Source organism: Liolophura sinensis, chromosome 2 (assembly GCF_032854445.1).
Source record: "Liolophura sinensis isolate JHLJ2023 chromosome 2, CUHK_Ljap_v2, whole genome shotgun sequence".
NCBI lineage: Eukaryota > Metazoa > Mollusca > Polyplacophora > Chitonida > Chitonidae > Liolophura > Liolophura sinensis.
In genome coordinates this window covers 28,154,615-28,175,220 of record NC_088296.1, presented here as the reverse complement: position 1 = coordinate 28,175,220, position 20,606 = coordinate 28,154,615, and the positions used below count along the sequence as shown (strand labels likewise).

General features: G+C 38.4%; 2 protein-coding genes across 2 annotated transcripts in view; one reads left to right on the top strand and one right to left on the bottom strand.

Moving 5' to 3' along the window:
- Positions 1–20,606, top strand: part of LOC135462641 (alpha-mannosidase 2x-like) — a 240,693-nt gene that overhangs the window by 136,144 nt on the left and 83,943 nt on the right. The gene's annotated exons all lie outside the window — the stretch shown is intronic.
- The window catches only part of LOC135462961 (putative ankyrin repeat protein RF_0381), a 65,740-nt gene that overhangs the window by 18,025 nt on the left and 27,109 nt on the right, over positions 1–20,606 (bottom strand). Inside the window, exons 2-6 of the mRNA XM_064740283.1 lie at positions 13,248–13,346; positions 12,640–12,738; positions 11,650–11,748; positions 6,076–6,174; positions 4,924–5,022 (exon numbers count right to left, since the gene is read on the bottom strand). Coding sequence (XP_064596353.1) covers positions 4,924–5,022; positions 6,076–6,174; positions 11,650–11,748; positions 12,640–12,738; positions 13,248–13,319 — 468 coding nt within the window. The 5' untranslated portion in view covers positions 13,320–13,346. The remainder of the gene's footprint in view (positions 1–4,923; positions 5,023–6,075; positions 6,175–11,649; positions 11,749–12,639; positions 12,739–13,247; positions 13,347–20,606) is intronic.

Genomic DNA, 20,606 nt, shown 5'->3' with positions numbered 1-20,606 from the left:
GACACATTCACTAATACTGTACGCAAATACACATATCCACACGCGGAATGTAAAAATAATAAGATTGTCAGCTGCTTTTGTGTCGTATCAGGTATTTCAACGAGATTGTAATGTAAAAGGGATGTAGAATTTAACAAATGCAGTGGTCCTACTTTTGCAACTTGAGTAAAAAATAAAGACATGAGTGTGAAAGGAGTTGTTGTCATTAATGTATGACTGGAAATGGGTAGATCATGTCCTCTTCACTTCTCAGTATACTAAGAAAGTGTGGTTTTGGGGTTTAGTTTTTAAGTATTGTGGCCTGGCCTCATATCCATACATCACCTATGCCTGATTCTGAACATTGACATCAGCGCCCTTCAGTGCTATATTTTATGAATTTGAATAAATACCTGAGCATGTAAGGCGCTGTTAACATTTACATACGGTTGGAAATGGGCAAGTCGTGTTCATTTCACTTCTCAGTGTACTGATTTCGCAGTTGGCCTTTTAAAAATCACTATGTCTGTGTATCCATGTCACAGGCACTCCTACACACTGGCGTTATTTTCTACAGCTGTCGAACGGAAAACGCCTTTCTTAAATGTTTGATGGCACAACGTGACATTTATCTATGTCAACAGTTTAATTTAGTGAATCGTAATTATAAATTAAACTTATCTCAAACGGCTGTTTTATATTAACAGATACGTTTTGGCTTTAAAAGTTCACGTAGACAACAAAATTCTCAGCAATTCCTATCGAAAAGACTCACATTATGAGTTTGAAAACAGCATGTAGATTTTTACCCCCGTATAAAGTTCATAATTTGGTGATTTTTTTTCAGAGGTTTTGGATCACTTAAAATCGTTAATATGTGTCCGAATTCTATCTGAAATAATCTGTCTGCTCAACAACTCACGTGATCTTCGCGTCATCTTTCTAAGGATGGAAGTTTGAAATATTCACACTCATTACATCCTATGTAGGGCAAATTTATTTAGTGACGGCCAGTTGATTTGGTGCCTAGTACAGTTCTTGAAATTCAAGGCTCAATTGCCACGTGAGTAAACGACACAGGAAAGCACAATCTATCGTCAAGTATTGTGGCCGTCCTCATATCAGTATATCACGTACCTTATCCTGTATATTGACATTAGCGCCCTTCTCCAGCAGCATACGAACAACACCCACACTGTTATTCAGGGCTGCACAGTGCAAAGGTGTCCACCCATTCTGTGGAAAGTAAATATAATGTAATTCTTGAAATGCAACTTCAGTAAAAATGCTACTTATGACAGATTCACTAATATTGTACGTAAATACACATATCCACACGCGGAATGCAAAAATGGTACGATTGTCAGCTGCTTTGGTGTCGTATCAGGTATTTCAACAAGATTGTAATGTAAAAGGAATGTAGAATTTAACAAATGCAGTGGTCCTACTTTTGCAATTTGAGTAAAAAAAAAGACATGGGAGTGAAAGGAGTTGCTGACGTTTATGTGTGGCTTGAAATGGGTAGACCATGTCCTCTTCACTTCTCAGTATATTGAGAAAGTACACTTTCTGGGTTTAGTTTTTAAGTATTGTGGCCTGGCCTCATATCCATACATCAGCTATACCTGATTCTGTACATTGACATCAGCGCCCTTCAGCGTCGTATTTTATGAATTTGAATAAATACCTAAGCGTGTAAGACGCTGTGGACATTTATATACGGTTGGAAATGGACAAGTCTTGTTCATTTCACTTCTCAATGTACTGATTTTCCACTTCGCCCTTTAAAAATCACTGTGTCTATGTGTCTATGTCACAGGCACTCCTACACACTGGCGTTATTTTCTACAGCTGTCGAACAGAAAACACATTTCCTAACGGTTTAATATCACAATGTAACATTTATCTATGTCAACAGTTTAATTTAATGAACTGAAGTTTTAACGGTTTTTTTTATATTAACAGATACATTTTGGCTATAATATTTCACGTAGACAACTAAATTCTCAACCATTCTTATCGAAAAGACTCACATTATGAGTTTTAAAAGAGCGTGTAGATTTTCATCCTTGTATAAAGTTCGCAGGCTGGTGAAATTTTTTCAGGGGTTTTCGACAACTTAAAGTCGTTAATATGTGTCCGGGTGCTAACTGAAATTCTCTGTCTGCTCAACAACTGACGTTGTCGTCGCGTCATCTTTCTAAGGATGGAAGTTTGAAATATTCACACTCATTACATCCTATGGAGAGCAAATTTATTTAGTTGCAGCCAGTGGATTTGGCGCTTAGCACAGGTCTTGAAATTCAAGGCTCAATTTCCACGTGAATTAACTACATCACAGAGTACCATCTCTTGTCAAGTATTCTGGCCGGCCTCAGATCAGTATCTCACGTACCTTATCCTGTACATTGACACCAGCGCCTTTCTCCAGCAGCATAAGAACAACACCCACATTGTCTTTCAGGACTGCACAGTGCAAAGGTGTTCTCCCATTCTGTGCAAAGTAAATATAATGTAATGCTTGAAATGCTGCTTCAGTAAAAATGCTATTCATGACACATCCACTAATATTCCACGTAAATACATATATCCACACGCGGAATGTAAAAATAATAAGATTGTCAGCTGCTTTGGTGTCGTATCAGGTATTTCAACGAGATTGTAATGTAAAAGGAATGTAGAATTTAATAAATGCAGTGGTCCTACTTTTGCAACTTGAGTAAAAAATAAAGACATGAGTGTGAAAGGAGTTGCTGTCATTAATGTATGGCTGGAAATGGATAGATCATGTCCTCTTCACTTCTCAGTATACTAAGAAAGTGTGGTTTTGGGGTTTAGTTTTTAAGTATTGTGGCCTGGCCTCATATCCATACATCACCTATGCCTGATTCTGAACATTGACATCAGCGCCCTTCAGTGCTATATTTTATGAATTTGAATAAATACCTGAGCATGTAAGGCGCTGTTAACATTTACATACGGTTGGAAATGGGCAAGTCGTGTTCATTTCACTTCTCAGTGTACTGATTTCGCAGTTGGCCTTTTAAAAATCACTATGTCTATGTATCTATGTCACAGGCACTCCTACACACTGGCGTTATTTTCTACAGTTGTCGAACGGAAAACGCCTTTCTTAACTGTTTGATGGCACAACGTGACATTTATCTATGTCAACAGTTTAATTTAGTGAATCGTAATTATAAATTAAACTTATCTCAAACGGCTGTTTTATATTAACAGATACATTTTGGCTTTAAAAGTTCACGTAGACAACAAAATTCTCAGCAATTCCTATCGAAAAGACTCATATTATGAGTTTTAAACAGCATGTAGATTTTTACCCCCGTATAAAGTTCATAATTTGGTGATTTTTTTTCAGAGGTTTTGGATCACTTAAAACCGTTAATATGTGTCCGAATTCTGTCTGAAATAATCTGTCTGCTCAACAACTGACGTTGTCGTCGCGTCATCTTTCTAAGGATGGAAGTTTGAAATATTCACACTCATTACATCCTGTGGAGAGCAAATTTATTTAGTTGCAGCTAGTGGATTTGGCGCTTAGCACAGGTCTTGAAATTCAAGGCTCAATTTCCACGTGAATTAACTACATCACAGAGTACCATCTCTTGTCAAGTATTCTGGCCGGCCTCACATCAGTATATCACGTACCTTATCCTGTACATTGACATCAGCGCCCTTCTCCAGCAGCATAAGAACAATATCCACATTGTCTTTCAGGACTGCACAGTGCAAAGGTGTTCTCCCATTCTGTGCAAAGTAAATATAATGTAATGCTTGAAATGCTGCTTCAGTAAAAATGCTATTCATGACACATTCACTAATATTCCACGTAAATACACATATCCACACGCGGAATGTAAAAAAAATAAGATTGTCAGCTGCTTTTGTGTCGTATCAGGTATTTCAAGGAGATTGTAATGTAAAAGGAATGTAGAATTTAACAAATGCAGTGGTCCTACTTTTGCAACTTGAGTAAAAAATAAAGACATGAGTGAGAAAGGAGTTGCTGTCATTAATGTATGGCTGGAAATGGGTAGATCATGTCCTCTTCACTTCTCAGTATACTAAGAAAGTGTGGTTTTGGGGTTTTGTTTGTAAGTATTGTGGCCTGGCCTCATATCCATACATCACCTATGCCTGATTCTGAACATTGACATCAGCGCCCTTCAGTGCTATATTTTATGAATTTGAATAAATACCTGAGCATGTAAGGCGCTGTTAACATTTAGATACGGTTGGAAATGGGCAAGTCGTGTTCATTTCACTTCTCAGTGTACTGATTTCGCAGTTGGCCTTTTAAAAATCACTATGTCTATGTATCTGTGTCACAGGCGCTCCTACACACTGGCGTTATTTTCTACAGCTGTCGAACGGAAAACGCCTTTCTTAACTGTTTGATGGCACAACGTGACATTTATCTATGTCAACAGTTTAATTTAGTGAATCGTAATTATAAATTAAACTTATCTCAAACGGCTGTTTTATATTAACAGATACATTTTGGCTTTAAAAGTTCACGTAGACAACAAAGTTCTCAGCAATTCCTATCGAAAAGACTCACATTATGAGTTTGAAAACAGCATGTAGATTTTTACCCCCGTATAAAGTTCATAATTTGGTGATTTTTTTTCAGAGGTTTTGGATCACTTAAAATCGTTAATATGTGTCCGAATTCTATCTGAAATACTCTGTCTGCTCAACAACTCACGTGATCTTCGCGTCATCTTTCTAAGGATGGAAGTTTGAAATATTCACACTCATCACATCCTATGTAGAGCAAATTTATTTAGTTGCAGCCAGTGGATTTGGCGCATAGCAAAGGTCTTGAAATTCAAGGCTCAATTGCCACGTGAGTAAACGACATAGTAAAACACAATCTTTCTTCAAGTATCGTGGCCGGTCTTACATTAGTATATCACGTACCTCATCCTGTGCATCGATATCAGCGCCCTTCTCCAGTAGCACATAAACAACACCCACACTGTTACTCTGGGCTGCACAGTGCAAAAGTGTCAACCCATTCTGTGCAAAGTAAATATAATGTAATACTTGAAATACTATTTCAGTAAAAATGCTATTCATGATACATTCACTAATATTGCACGTAAATACACATATCCCCACGCGGAATGTAAAAATGGTACGATTGCCAGTTGCTTTGTTGTCGTACTAGGTATTTCAACGAGGCTGTAATGTGAAAGTAATGTAGAATTTAACAAATGCCTTGGTCCTACTTTTACAATTTTAATAAAAAATAAAGACATGGGAGTGAAAGGAGTTGCTGACATTTATGTGTGGCTGGAAATGGGTACATCATGTCCTCTTCACTTCTCAGTATACTAAGAAAGTGTAGTTTTGGAGTTTTGTTTGTAAGTATTGTGGCCTGGCCTCATATCCATACATCACATATACCTGATTTTGAACATTGACATTAGCACCCTTCAGCGTCGTATTTTATGAATTTGAATAAATACCTGAGCGTGTAAGGCGTTGTTGACATTTATATACGGTTGGAAATGGGCAAGTCTTGTTCATTTCATTTCTCCATGTACTGATTTTCCACTTCGCCCTTTAAAAATCACTATGTCAATGTGTCTATATCACAGGCACTCCTACACACTGGCGTTATGTATCAACAGTTTAATTTAGTGAATCGTAGTTATCAATTAAACTCATCTCTAACGGCTGTTTTATTTTAACAGATACGTTTTGGCTTTAATAGTTCACGTAGACAACTAAATTCTCAGCAATTCTTATCGAACAGACTCACAATATGAATTTTAAAACAGTATGTAGATTTTCACTCCCGTATCATGTGTCCGAGTTCTAACTATGATACTCTGTCTGCCCAATATCTAACGTGGTCGTCGCGTCATCTTTCTAAGGATGGAAGTTTGAAATATTCACACTCATCACATCCTATGTAGAGCAAATTTATTTAGTGGCAGCCAGTTGATTAGGTGCCTAGTACAGCTCTTGAAATTCAAGGCTCGGTTGCCAGGTGAGTAAACGACATAGTAAAACACAATCTTTCTTCAAGTATCGTGGCCGGTCTTACATTAGTATATCACGTACCTCATCCTGTGCATCGATATCAGCGCCCTTCTCCAGTAGCACATAAACAACACCCACACTGTTACTCTGGGCTGCACAGTGCAAAAGTGTCAACCCATTCTGTGCAAAGTAAATATAATGTAATACTTGAAATACTATTTCAGTAAAAATGCTATTCATGATACATTCACTAATATTGCACGTAAATACACATATCCCCACGCGGAATGTAAAAATGGTACGATTGCCAGTTGCTTTGTTGTCGTACTAGGTATTTCAACGAGGCTGTAATGTGAAAGTAATGTAGAATTTAACAAATGCCTTGGTCCTACTTTTACAATTTTAATAAAAAATAAAGACATGGGAGTGAAAGGAGTTGCTGACATTTATGTGTGGCTGGAAATGGGTACATCATGTCCTCTTCACTTCTCAGTATAATGAGAAAGGGTACGTTTTGGGTTTCGTTTGTAAGTATTGTGGCCTGGCCTCAAATCCATACATCACATATGCCTGATTCTGTACATTGACATCAGCGCCTTTTAGCGTCGTATTTTATGAATTTGAATAAATACCTGAGCGTGTAAAGCGTTGTTGACATTTACATACGGTTGGAAATGGGCAAGTCTTGTTCATTTCATTTCTCAATGTACTGATTTTCCACTTCGCCCTTTTAAAAATCACTGTGTCTATGTGTCTATATCAGAGGCACTCCTACACACTGGCGTTATTTTCTACAGCTGTCGAACGGAAAACGCCTTTCTTAACTGTTTGATGACACAACGTGACTTTTATCTATGTCAACAGTTTAATTTAGTGAATCGTAATTATAAATTAAACTTATCTCAAACGGCTGTTTTATATTAACAGATACGTTTTGGCTTTAAAAGTTCACGTAGACAACAAAATTCTCAGCAATTCCTATCGAAAAGACTCACATTATGAGTTTGAAAACAGCATGTAGATTTTTACCCCCGTATAAAGTTCATAATTTGGTGATTTTTTTTCAGAGGTTTTGGACCACTTAAAATCGTTAATATGTGTCCGAATTCTATCTGAAATACTCTGTCTGCTCAACAACTCACGTGATCGTCGCGTCATCTTTCTAAGGATGGAAGTTTGAAATATTCACGCTCATTACATCCTATGTAGGGCAAATTTATTTAGTGCAGCCAGTGGATTTGGCGCATAGCAAAGGTCTTGAAATTCAAGGCTCAATTGCCACGTGAATTAACTACATAACAGAGCACCATGTCTTGTCAAGTATTGTGGCCGGCCTCACATCAGTATATCACGTACCTTATCCTGTACATTGATATTAGCACCCTTCTTCAGCAGCACACGAACAACATTCACATTGTCTTTCAGGACTGCACAGTGCAAAGGTGTTCTCCCATTCTGTGCAAAGTAAATATAATGTAATGCTTGAAATGCTGCTTCAGTAAAAATGCTATTCATGACAGATTCACTAATATTGTACGCAAATACACATATCCACACGTGGAATGTAAAAATAATAAGACTGTCAGCTGATATTGGTGTCGTGTCAGGTATTTCAACGAGATTGTAAAGTGAAAGGAGTGTAGAATTTAACAAATGCAGTGGTTCTACTTTTGCAATTTGAGTAAAAAATAAAGACATGAGTGTGAAAGGAGTTGCTGTCATTTATATGTGGCTGGAAATGGGTACATTATGTCCTCTTTACTTCTCAGTATACTAAGAAAGTGTAGTTTTGGGGTTTTGTTTGTAAGTATTGTGGCCTGGCCTCATATCCATACATCACATATACCTAATTCTGTACATTGACATTAGCACCCTTCAGCGTCGTATTTTATGAATTTGAATAAATACCTGAGCGTGTAAGGCGTTGTTGACATTTATATACGATTGGAAATGGGCAAGTCTTGTTCATTTCACTTCTCAATATACTAATTTTCAACTTCGCCCTTTTAAAAATCACTATGTCAATGTGTCTATATCACAGGCACTCCTACACACTGGCGTTATGTATCAACAGTTTAATTTAGTGAATCGTAGTTATCAATTAAACTCATCTCTAACGGCTGTTTTATTTTAACAGATACGTTTTGGCTTTAATAGTTCACGTAGACACCTAAATTCTCAGCAATTCTTATCGAACAGACTCACAATATGAATTTTAAAACAGTATGTAGATTTTCACTCCGTATCATGTGTCCGAGTTCTAACTATGATACTCTGTCTGCCCAATATCTAACGTGGTCGTCGCGTCATCTTTCTAAGGATGGAAGTTTGAAATATTCACACTCATCACATCCTATGTAGAGCAAATTTATTTAGTGGCAGCCAGTTGATTAGGTGCCTAGTACAGCTCTTGAAAGTCAAGGCTCAATTGCCACGTGAGTAAACGACATAGTAAAACACAATCTCTCGTCAAGTATCGTGGCCGGTCTTGATTGTAATGTGAAAGGAATGTAGCATTTAACAAATGCCTTGGTCCTACTTTTGCAAATCTGAGTAAAAAATAAAGACATGGGGGTGAAAGGAGTTGGTGACATTTATGTGTGGCTGGAAATGGGTACATCATGTCCTCACTTTTCAGTATAATGAGAAAGGGTACGTTTTGGGTTTTGTTTTTAAGTATTGTGGCCTGGCCTCATATCCATACATCACATATGCCTGATTCTGAAAATTGACATCAGAGCCCTTTAGCGTCGTATTTTATGAATTTGAATAAATACCTGAGCGTTGTAAGGCGCTGTGGACATTTGCACACGATTGGAAATGGGCAAGTCTTGTTCATTTCTCTTCTCAATGTACTGATTTTGCAGTTCGCCCTTTTAAAAATCACTGTGTCTATGTTTCTATGCCACAGGCACTCCTACACACTGACGTTATTTTCTACAGCTGTCGAACGGAAAACACCTTTCCCACCTGTTTAATATCACAATGTAAAATTTATCTACGTCAACAGTTTAATTTAATGAACTGTAGTTTTATCGGTTTTTTTTTTATATTAACAGATACATTTTGGCTATAATATTTCACGTAGACAACGAAATGCTCAGCCATTCTTATCGAAAAGACTCACATTATGAATTTTAAAACAGCATGTAGGTTTTCACTCCCTTATAAACTTTCCAGACAAGCGGCATGATGCAACGGGCAACACACAGATTAAAGACTCGATTTAAAACTAGATTGTGAGTCCCGTCACGTTCCAAAGCATTTCGACATGTCTAAGCTGGAGAGAATGTTCTCAATTTCTTGAGATGATATCGTGACAACATGTATAGTGTTACTGGTCATGGGCGGGGAGGCAGGCAAGACAGCAATGCCATCATCCAGTTCTGTTTGGCGGGCAATTAAATGCATTTGCAGTATTGTGTGAATCAGAGATATATTTTACTGTTGAGCTGCATAGAGCATAACCCAGACGATTTACGATTTTGGTTTTTGTTAGATATTTAATCAACGTTCATCAATTTTCGGAGCCAGAGGCTTCATTAGAAATAGCAGCATCTAAGCCTTTATCACACTTCTCTCTGGTCCTTCTATTGAGGGTTATGGTATCATTTATAATTCGTCTGAAATGTTGCCCAGTCGGCATCATTATTTGAGTTCTCTCTGTCTCGTTTGCGCATGGACAGGCGGAGTTCATTAGTTACCCAAGACTTATTACGAGGTGTGATATTGACATATTTGTTTGGAATGAGGGGTCTCCGAGGCTCAGTTGGTTAGCCCGCTAACGCAGTGTAATGACCCACGATCGTCTCACCAGTGTGGTCGCTGTGAGGTCAAGTCCAGCTCATGCTGGCTTCCTCTCCGACCGTACGTGGAAAGGTGTGTGAGCAACCTGCGGATGGTCGTGGGTTTCCCCGGGCTCTGCCCGGTTTCCCCCCACTATAATGTTGGCCGATGTCGTATAAGTGAAATATTCTTGAGTACGGCGTAAAATACCAATGAAATAAATAAATAAATATTTGGAATGAAGATATTACAAATGTCCAAAATACACTTGTCTATATTCTCTGTTATTTTAATGGCATCAGGCGATGGGGAAAAAACGCTTCCAATTTGTCTGAGTGAAAAAAAGATGAGGAAATGGCCCCCGATTGCAAGATATTGTCTAGATAAAAGATCATTATCAAATCAGTCAGTGATTTGGACTTTGGGGTAATTCGGGTAGGTTCTGTTATTATTTGTTTGAGCTTAGATACATGTTCAGTTTGGTACATTTTAGGATGAGGGCTTTGTAAGGAGTCAAAAGTAAAGTCACCTACAACCACTTATTTTATTACCAGAGTGTCATGAATTCTGGTAAGTCGTAACTCGCCTTATTGTGCATAAAGTGCCATAAAGCTAATATATCTCTTTACATTAAAGAAATGTCTTTAAGTAAAATATATTTTAGAAAGGTAATTTTGAGATGCATGTGAGTAGCTTTGTTTGAAAAAAAAACAGGCTCGATGAGGAAAACTCAATCTATTCACCGCCTTACAGCCCGTATATATGACTTACTTTATATGGCTCGGATAAAGGCTTTCAACGCTCTATAATCTATCATCTGCAACTAAAAAAAGACCTTACTGACACTTCGTCTCAGGTACTTGTTTAATACTTTGAAGAACCTAACACCAAGAAATCCCATGTTAATCTAATACCAGGGATCAGGTCAAAACGTTCGCTAACAAAAATTCCCGCCACCAAAACCGCCACTGAATATGTGCACGTTGTTGGCACTACATATTTTAATTTAATCTTTATGGAACAATTTAACATTATTGGATATATTTTAACGAGATAAACTGTGCACATTTGGCCACTTCTTTCTGGCCATCTGGTGTTGGACACAACCAGATATAACCATGGGATCTGAGCTGACGACACGGAGCTGATCATTTGAAATTCTGGCTTAAAAAACAGATGGAATTTAATTTGGTTCAATTCTCATTTCTGTATAACTGCATATGTTGTGTTTTTTATATTTTGTTTTATAAAATGCAATAAACTTATACCAGTGCGTCATTCGACGAGTTCTCATGTTGTGTAGGCCTACCGTGCCATAATTCATTCCTGTCACACGAGAAAAGTGAAAAGGTGTCTATCCTTACTGTGTATTGTAAGAGTAAATTAGAACTTTACAAATGCAGTGGTCTTATTTTTAAAATTTGAATCAAAAATACAGATATGAGAGTGTTAGGCGTTGCTGACATTTATTTGTGGCTGAAAATGGGTAGAACTTGTTCATTTCGCTTCTCAATGTACTGATTTTCCAGTTTGCCTATTTTAATCACTCTGTCTATGTGTCTGTATATCATAGGCACGCATCACACTGGCGTTACTTTGGCGTTACAGTTGTCAAACGGATAAACATATGTTACTTACATCTTTGGACCACAAAAAGAGGTCATAAAATATGCGTCGTCGTTCTAAAGATTGAAGTTTGAAATATTCGCACTTATTATATTATATGTAGAGCAAATTTATTTAGTTGCAGCCGGTGGATTTGGTGCCTAGTACAGATCTTGAAATTCAAGCGCCATTTGCATGTAAGAAAAGTAAAGCACAATCTATTGTCAAGTATTGTGGCCGGCCTCACATCAGTATATCACGTACCTTATCCTGTGCATCGATATCAGCGCCCTTCTCCAGTAGCACACGAACAACACCCACACTGTTTTTCTGAGCTGCAGTGTGCAAAGGTGTCAACCCATCCTGTGTAAAGTAAATATAATGTAATACTTGAAAAGCTACTTCATCCGAGGAATTTAAAAATAAAACGATAATGAGCTGTTTTTTTTGGTGTCTTATCAGGTATCAGGTATTTCAACTCTGCCTAATTTGAACTTACCGGTCGAACACCGCCAATCCCACCTGAATAGCATGATATACATCGCGTGACATTGCAAGTAGACAGTTGATTAGACTCTTCATATGGCGAAGTGGTGCTTATGCCACTGACAAATTTGAATTTTGGCACGGCGTAACTCTCTTTATAGAACATAAAATGCCACAAAACCAATACATTCCTTTAAATTGAAGAATGTCTTTCAGGACGATGTGCTTTTAGAAATGTAATTCTCATCTACATAACAGTAACTGTGTTAACTTTGAAAACTGGATCTATCGACCGCCTGACGGCCTGTATATGGCTTACATTATATGGATCAGAAAAAAAATTTTGAACGATCTATAATCAATGATCTGTAACTAGGATATGGCACGTCGACTGATTGGCACGACGCCTCAGGTATTTGTTCAATAATTTGAAGACCAGGTTAATCTGGCAACAGGAATCAAGTCAAAACGTTCGCTGGCGAAAATGACGGCCACCAAAGCCAGTGATAAATGTGCACTTCTCTGTGACCATCTGGTGTTTAACACAACCAGATATAAACATAGTACTTGAGATGATGACACGGAGCTGATTGTTTGAAATACTGGCTTCAACGACAAAGGGAATTTAATTTAATTTAGTTTAATTCTTCTTTCTGCATATTATTGTTGTTGTTTATGTTCAGTTTACTTCTCAATATACTGAGAACGGGTACTTATCTGGGTTGAGTTTTTAAGCATTGTGGCCTCACATCCATACATCACCTATACCTGATTCTGTACATTGACATCAGCACCCTTCTCCAGCAGCACACGAGTATCATCCACGTTGTTTTTCCAAGCTCCACGGTGTAAGGCTGTCCATCCTTTCTGTATAATGTAAGAGCAATGCAGAACTTAACCAAGGTAATGGTCACATTTTATGCATTTGAATAAATTCGTTGTTAACATTTATATGTGGTTGGAAATGGACAAGTCGTGTTAATTTCACTTAACACGAAATCACTATGTCTATGTGTCTGTATATCACAGGCACTCATACACACTGGTATTTTCTACAGCTGTCAAACTGAAAAACGCCTTTCTTAGTATTTATTTAGTTATTTATTTATTATTTTTGAGCTTGAGTTGTTAAAGAAACCCCACAGGAGTAACCCCACAGAAGTAAGCAGAGAAAATTATGTGTGAAATAAATTATCAGTGGTTAAACACCTTGCTCTGCAGGAAAAACTGACTGATATGAGATGGCGATTAGTCAGTAAGCTCGGACAACGACTTATTTATCTCAGACACAACTTATTTATCTCAGGGTCCATCATTTCTCAATGATAGCAACGGTTACATGACCAAACTGTAAGCCCTAATTGTACATCGTTTACCTTATCCTTGGCGCTGACGCTTGCACCCATCAGGACAAATCGCCGAACGAAATCCACGGAATTGAACATCATTGTCCTATGTAAATCTCTTCCTTCTGTCTGTTGGGTGTTAAAATAGCAATGGGGATGTTATACAAAATGTCTTTGTTTGTAAACCAGCCAGCTCTCTCTTTTTCTGTCTGCAGGGAGATCTAAGTAAAGTCACTATACACATTAAACACATGGCTCACTATTACGAGTGAAAACTGATCCCCACCCAGGTGACAACAGATCTCCACCCAGGTGACAAAGATCCAAACACCCAGGTGACAACGGATCTCCACCCAGGTGACAACGGATCTCCACCCTGGTGACAGCGGATCTCCACCCAAATGAAAACGGATTCCCAGCATTTCTATCATAAACAATACATCAAGTCGTTATTTGCTCCCCAGGAGAAGTTTGCATATTCATATATATCCCTATATCTGTAACATATTTATGATATTACCACTCAATACCGATAACTATATTCTACATGTACTACATTGTATCCATGGTTAATTGGATGACTGATTGCTGCCGGATGCTATTGTCAAGAATGTTTATGCGATGGTGGTCAGTTTTATGATGGAGGAAACTGATGTACTTGAGGTAAATCACCGGCCATTGTGTGACGAACAGATATACACATCATACTGTTAGATGACAAGTGGTCTTCAAACGTTAGACGGACATACGACTATGCGAACGCCGCCAAATAACCGTTTATTTTCATCTATACACCACAAAGAGAGTGACTGCGTGTATCTACAAAGTCCCTGTCGATGGGTGGTACCGAACCCGCACTGTATGTGATCATGCACCATCAAAAAGGGCACGACCTGACGTCCCTTCCATGGTTGTAGAAGTATCATATTTTAGGTACTGTGTAGTCATGTAGATATGCATGGTATAGGGCCCACGTGTATCAGTTGATTACCCATGTGCAACTTTCACTTTCTCTGGGTATTAAGCTTAAGTTAAATGCCATATTGTGTTGTCTTCAGTGTCATATATAAGATTTAGTTAGTTACCATGCAGTATGTAGCTTTCAATTTCTCACTCTTTTGACCTCTTTGATGGCCTAATGGTTAGAGCGTCCGCCTCGAAGTCGGGAGACCCTGAATCCAACCTGGATTAAAAACGGTACTTTTTGCTGCCTCGCTTGGCGATCAGTACTGAGAGGTTAGAGCAGGGAAACAGGACTGGTTCGCCCGGTCTTAGTATAATGTGACTAGGCAGGGGTAATGTTTGGTGTCTTCGGCGTGATACTTAAATGGCGGCAGCACTTTGGCGGCATGGAGTCGCCCTGTCACAAGATGACACAGTTTAATCTATACACACACCCAATGAGCCCTCGTCGCTAAATGACTGAAAAATTGTTAAGTACAACGTTAAGGAAAAAGCATTCATTCATTCATTCATTCATTCATTCAGTTTCTTTCAGAATACATGTGGAAGTTAAACTCACATTGCTTGTCTCGTGTATAAGTTGTGTATAAATGTTTAATTACATGTGGTTTTACAATGTTGTATATATTATTGTTTAACATATATTGTTTAACATATATTGTAAGTAAAAAAAAAAGTTAGGAAAACATTTTTTTCTTGAAGGGTGGGTGTGTTATGTGCACGACTGCCGTCAGTTTCTAAATATAGCTTGTCACTGTTTACATATGCTAAGTTCAGGGAGTTCTGTCTGCCTCTACCTTAGAATATTCCAGAATGCGCGCAGTTCGGTGCCTGTTTGTTTACATCAAGTGTTCAGGAATGTTCTTATTCTGGACAACTTCACCGGGCTATATAAGACGGGAGAGAATAAAGAACGGAGAAAGGAGAATTATTGAGAGCTTGGATGCTTTTGCTGTGTATTACTTTAGTAGGCCATTTGTGCTGAATTTTGGTGTCTCTATAGCCTCTGGCTATGTTATATCCTATCCTATGTGTATATTTCGTCATACACTCAGTTATACTGTGGATTTTCCCTCTTGTGAATTTGCCTCTGAGCATTTATGCCTGTGTGGTATATATATATTGTGGAATATATGCGTCCGTTTGGACTTGACACCGTAAGTAGGCCTACTTTAGTATTTGTATAGATACTGCTATCCTTTCTTGTTAAACTTAAGTACTTTAGTATTTGTATAAGTCTTATTATCTGTTCTTGTTAAGCTAATAAATTGTTGTAAAATAAAATCTGCTGGTTTTGGTTACTTTTTTGTGTGGCTAAACTGTCGTGTATTTCGAACAAGCCATCTCTTTATAATACAGACAGTTGGGTCGTAACACTGTGACTGTTATGTAGGCCTATTACCAGCGGTTGTATTGTAGCTACCAACATGCACTGATTAAATGTTAAATGAACATGATATGGTTTCACTCGCCTGGCTGAGTGCAGTGTTGTCTCCCCTTGACAAAAGCCACATGACACGACGTAGGCCTATTACAGGAGCCCATTTAGTGATGTCAGGCATTGTGGAAAATGTGCATCGATCAGCAGTTTCAGTTTTGTGTCTACGGATATCTATATATAAAGAATAGCGTGCTAGCACCACATTCAATTAGATGTCTATATTTGAGTAAAAAGCTTTGATATTAGAGAGATAGGTAGCGGAGAACGTGCTAGCCCCACATTCAAGCAGATGTCTATATTCCAGTAAATAGCTCTGGTATTAGAGAGATAGGTAGCGGAGAAGGTGCTAACTTTACCTTCATGTAGATGTCTATATTCGAGTAAATAGCTTTGATATTGGAGAGTCAAGTAGCGGAGAACGTGCTATCACTGCATTCAAGTTGATGTCTATATTCGAGTAAAAAGCTTTGATATTGGGGAGACAAAAAGCGGTGAACGTGCTAGTACTACAATCAAGTAAATGTCAAAGGGAATAACATATGTTACTTACATCTTCGGACCACAAAAAGAGGTCATAAAATATGCGTCGTCGTTTTAAAGATTGAAGTTTGAAATATTCACACTTATTATATTATATGTAGAGCAAATTTATTTAGTTGCAGCCGGTGGATTTGGTGCCTAGTACAGATCTTGAAATTTAAGGGTCATTTGCATGTAAGAAAAGTAAATAGCAAAGCACAATCCATTGTCAAGTATTGTGGCCGGCCTCACATCAGTATACCACGTACCTTATCCTGTGCATCGATATCAGCGCCCTTCTCCAGTAGCACACGAACAACACCGACACCGTTTTTCAGAGCTGCAGTGTGCAAAGGTCTTAACCCATCCTGTGTAAAGTAAATATAATGTAATACATGAAAAGATACTTCATACGAGGAATTTAAAAATAAAACGATTGTGAGCTGTTTTTTGGTGTCGTATCAGGTATCAGGTATTTCAACTCTGCCTTATTTGAACTTGCCGGTCGAACACCGCCGATCCCACCTGAATAGCGTGATATAGATCACGTGACATGACAAGTAGACAGCTGATTAGACTCTTCATATCGACCGCCTGACGGCCTGTATATGGCTTACATTATATTGTTCAGAAAAAAGTTTTCAGCTATCTATAATCAATGATCTGTAACTAGGGTATGGCACGTCGACTGACTGGCACTACGCCTCAGGTATTTGTTCAATAATTTGAAGACCAGGTTAATCTGGCAACAGGAATCAAGTCAAAACGTTCGCTGGCGAAAATGACGGCCACCAAAGCCAGCGATAAATGTGCACTTCTCTGTGACCATCTGGTGTTTAACACAACCAGATATAAACATAGTACTTGAGATGATGACACGGAGCTGATTGTTTGAAACTTAATCACGGCAATGGTCACATTTTATCAATTTGAATAAAGACCTGAGCGTGTAAATCGTTGTTGACATTTATATGCGATGGGAAATGGACAAGTCGTGTTGATTTCACTTCTCAATGTGCTGATTTTCCACTTAACCCTTTGAAATCACTATGTCTTTGTGTCTGTATATTACAGGCACTCATACACACTGGCGTTATTTTCTACAGCTGGCAAACGGAAAAACGCCTTTCTAATGTATAATGTTACAATGTAATATTTATTGATTTATTATTTTTTTGAGGGTGAGTTGTTAAAGAAACTCCTCAGGAGTAAGCAGAGAAAATTATGTGGTCACCCTGGTGACAACGTATCTCCATCCAAATGACAACGGATTTCCACAATTTCCATCATTTCTCTACATTCTGAAGTGAAAATTCAAATCAAGTGTATGTGGAATTTTAAACAATACATCAAGTCGTTATGTGATCCCCAGGAGAAGTTTGCATATTCATATATATCCCTATAACATTGTTTTTGAAATTACCACTCAGTAACCATAACTATATTCTACATGTACTACATTGTATCCATGGTTAATTGGTTGACTCACTGATTGCTGCCGGATGCCATTGTCAAGAATGTTTATGCGATGGTGGTCAGTTTTATAATGGAGGAAACTGATGTACTTGAGGTAAATCACCGGCCATTGTGTGACGAACAGATATACACATCATACTGGTAGAAGACAAGTGGTCTTTAAACGTTAGACATGCGACTATGTGAGCGCCGCCAAATAACCGTTTGTTTTCATCTATACACCACAAAGAGAGTGACTGCGAGTATCTACAGTCCCTGTAGACGGGCGGTACCGAACCTGCACTGTATGTGACTGTAAGTTAAATGCCCTATTGTGTTGTCTTCAGTGTCATATATAAGATTTAGTTAGTTACCATGCAGTATGTGGCTTTCAATTTCTCACTCTTTTGACCTCTTTGGTGGCCTAATGGTTAGAGCGTCCGCGTCGAAGTCGGGAAACCCTGAATCCAACCTGGATTAAAAACGATACTTTTTGCTGCCTCGCTTGGCGCTCAGTACTGAGAGGTTAAAGCAGGGAAACAGGACTGGTTCGCCCGGTCTCAGTATAATGTGACTAGGCAGGGGTTATGTCTGGTGTCTTCGTCGTGATACTTAAGTGGCGGCAGCACTTTGGCGGCATGGAGTCGCCCTGTCACAAGATGGCACAGTTTAATGTATACAGACACCCATTGAGCCCTCGTCGCTAAATGACTGGAAAATTGTTAAGTACAACGTTAAGGAAAAGGCATTCATTCATTCATTCATTCAATCATTTATTCATTCAGTTTCTTTCAGAATACTTGTGGAAGTTAAACGCACGCTGTGACCGTTATGTAGGCCAATTACCAGCGGTTGTATTGTAGCTACCAACATGCACTGATTAAATGTTAAATGAATATGTTATGGTTTCACTCGCCTGGCTGAGTGCAGTGTTGTCTCCCCTTGACAAAAGCCACATGACACGACTTCGTAGGCCTTTTCCAGGAGCCCATTTAGTAATGTCAGGCATTGTGGAAAATGTCCATCGATCAGCTTCAGTTTTGTGTCTACGAATATCTATATATAAAGAATAGCGTGCTAGCACCACATTCAATTAGATGTCTATTTTCGAGCTTTGATATTAGAAAGGTAGGTAGCGGAGAACGTGCTAGCGCCACATTCAAGCAGATGTCTATATTCGAGTAACAAGCTTTAATATTGGAGATTCAGGTAGCGGACAACGTGCTATCACTGCACTCAAGTTGATGTCTATATTCGAGTAAATAGCTTTGATATTGGAGGGACAAGTAGCAGAGAACGTTTGAGTACAACATTCAACTTGATGTCTATATTCCAGTAAATAACTTTCATATTAGATAGTCAAATAGCGGAGAACGTTCTAGCACTACATTTAAGTATAGATGTCTATATTCGAGTAACTGGCTTTGATATTGGAGGAACACGTAGCAGAGAAAGTTTGAGTACTACATTCAACTAGATCTCTATATTCGAGTAACAAGCTTTGATATTGGAGGGTAAAGTAGCGGAGATCGTGCTAGCACTACATTCAAGTAGATCTCTGTATTCGAGAAAATAGCTTTGGTATAGGAGAGAGAAGTAGCAGAGAACGCGCTAGCGCTACATTTAAGTAGATGTCTAGATTGAATTAAATAAATTTGATGTTGGAGAAAGAAGTAGCAGAGAACGCCGACACCATGTTTAACTAATGTTTGTGTTGTATAACAGTTATTATTGGAGACGCAAAGAACACATAACGGGCTAGCAACACATTGAAGTAAACGTCCTGTAAATTTGATACATGAGAGTGGAAAAGACAATATCCTACTGAAACCATATCCAGTTACAGTTTGCACTGGAGAACCGAATAACGAATAACGCACGTTTGATGTATTCGTTTTAGTCGAGTTAACGTCTTAGTGGAGAGTCTAATAGAGAACAACAGAAAAGTTACACTAACACCATGAATATACCAGCCATTACGCTACTGAGAATGTGAGACCTTGTACAAGAAAAGGCCAATGTACACGCAGTGTTGACGTATCCATAGCCTTCACGTTATTGGAGATTCGCATGGCAAAACGGGGACAGACGGGTATGTTTTATCTTCTTCTACAATTGAATGTCATGTGTTCAATGTTTTAAATTCGTGTTCCAGATGTGGCTGGTTTGTGAACATAGGAGAAATCTACTCTGTGACAACATTTCCTAGGGTAAAATGGGTTACTGCACGTTTCAGACAGGAACGCATGTTACCTGGATATTACACAGGTTGTTGTATTGCTTACACCATGCAGGTATATATCCATGTATACCTCTACACCTATCGCTTACATCATGGAGGTATATATCCATGTATACCTCCACACTTATTGCTTACACCATGGTGGTATATATCCATGTATACCTCCATACCTATTGCTTACACCATGGGGGTATATATACATGTATACCTCCATGCTTACAGCTGCATGATTTCAAAACTTTGCATTAAAATTAGCCTCTAGTTCTACGTGGAATGTAACATCTACATTTACAGTATCCAGGGTGTCGCATAAATAACCGTTACATGTAGCTCTTGTCACACTGCCACACATAACCCCAACTTCCAGTGCTGTACATTCTCATTGGCTACATGTATGTCTTACAAAATCCCCACTTGGCCACCACATATGCATTATAAAAAACACGTAGATAGCAGAATGATTTAAACAGGCTGTCCCGAAGCCGATGATTGACAGCACTTCTGAGTACTCAACTCCACAGAGGCTGACACAATGGGATAAACCTGGTTTAAGCTTAGAGAGGAAAAGGTAAGCCGACATTCCATTTTTTAAGAATTGGTTAACATTTTTGTTTGAAATGCAGTGTAGAGATTACACATACATATTGTGTGGCGGGAATATTTAGTGTGAAAATAAAAGTGTTGGGGATCTCATTTAAGAGGTGTTTGACTTCCTTCGTCAAATCGGACATGTTCCATTTCGCATAAGACATAATAGGGGTTACCCCGG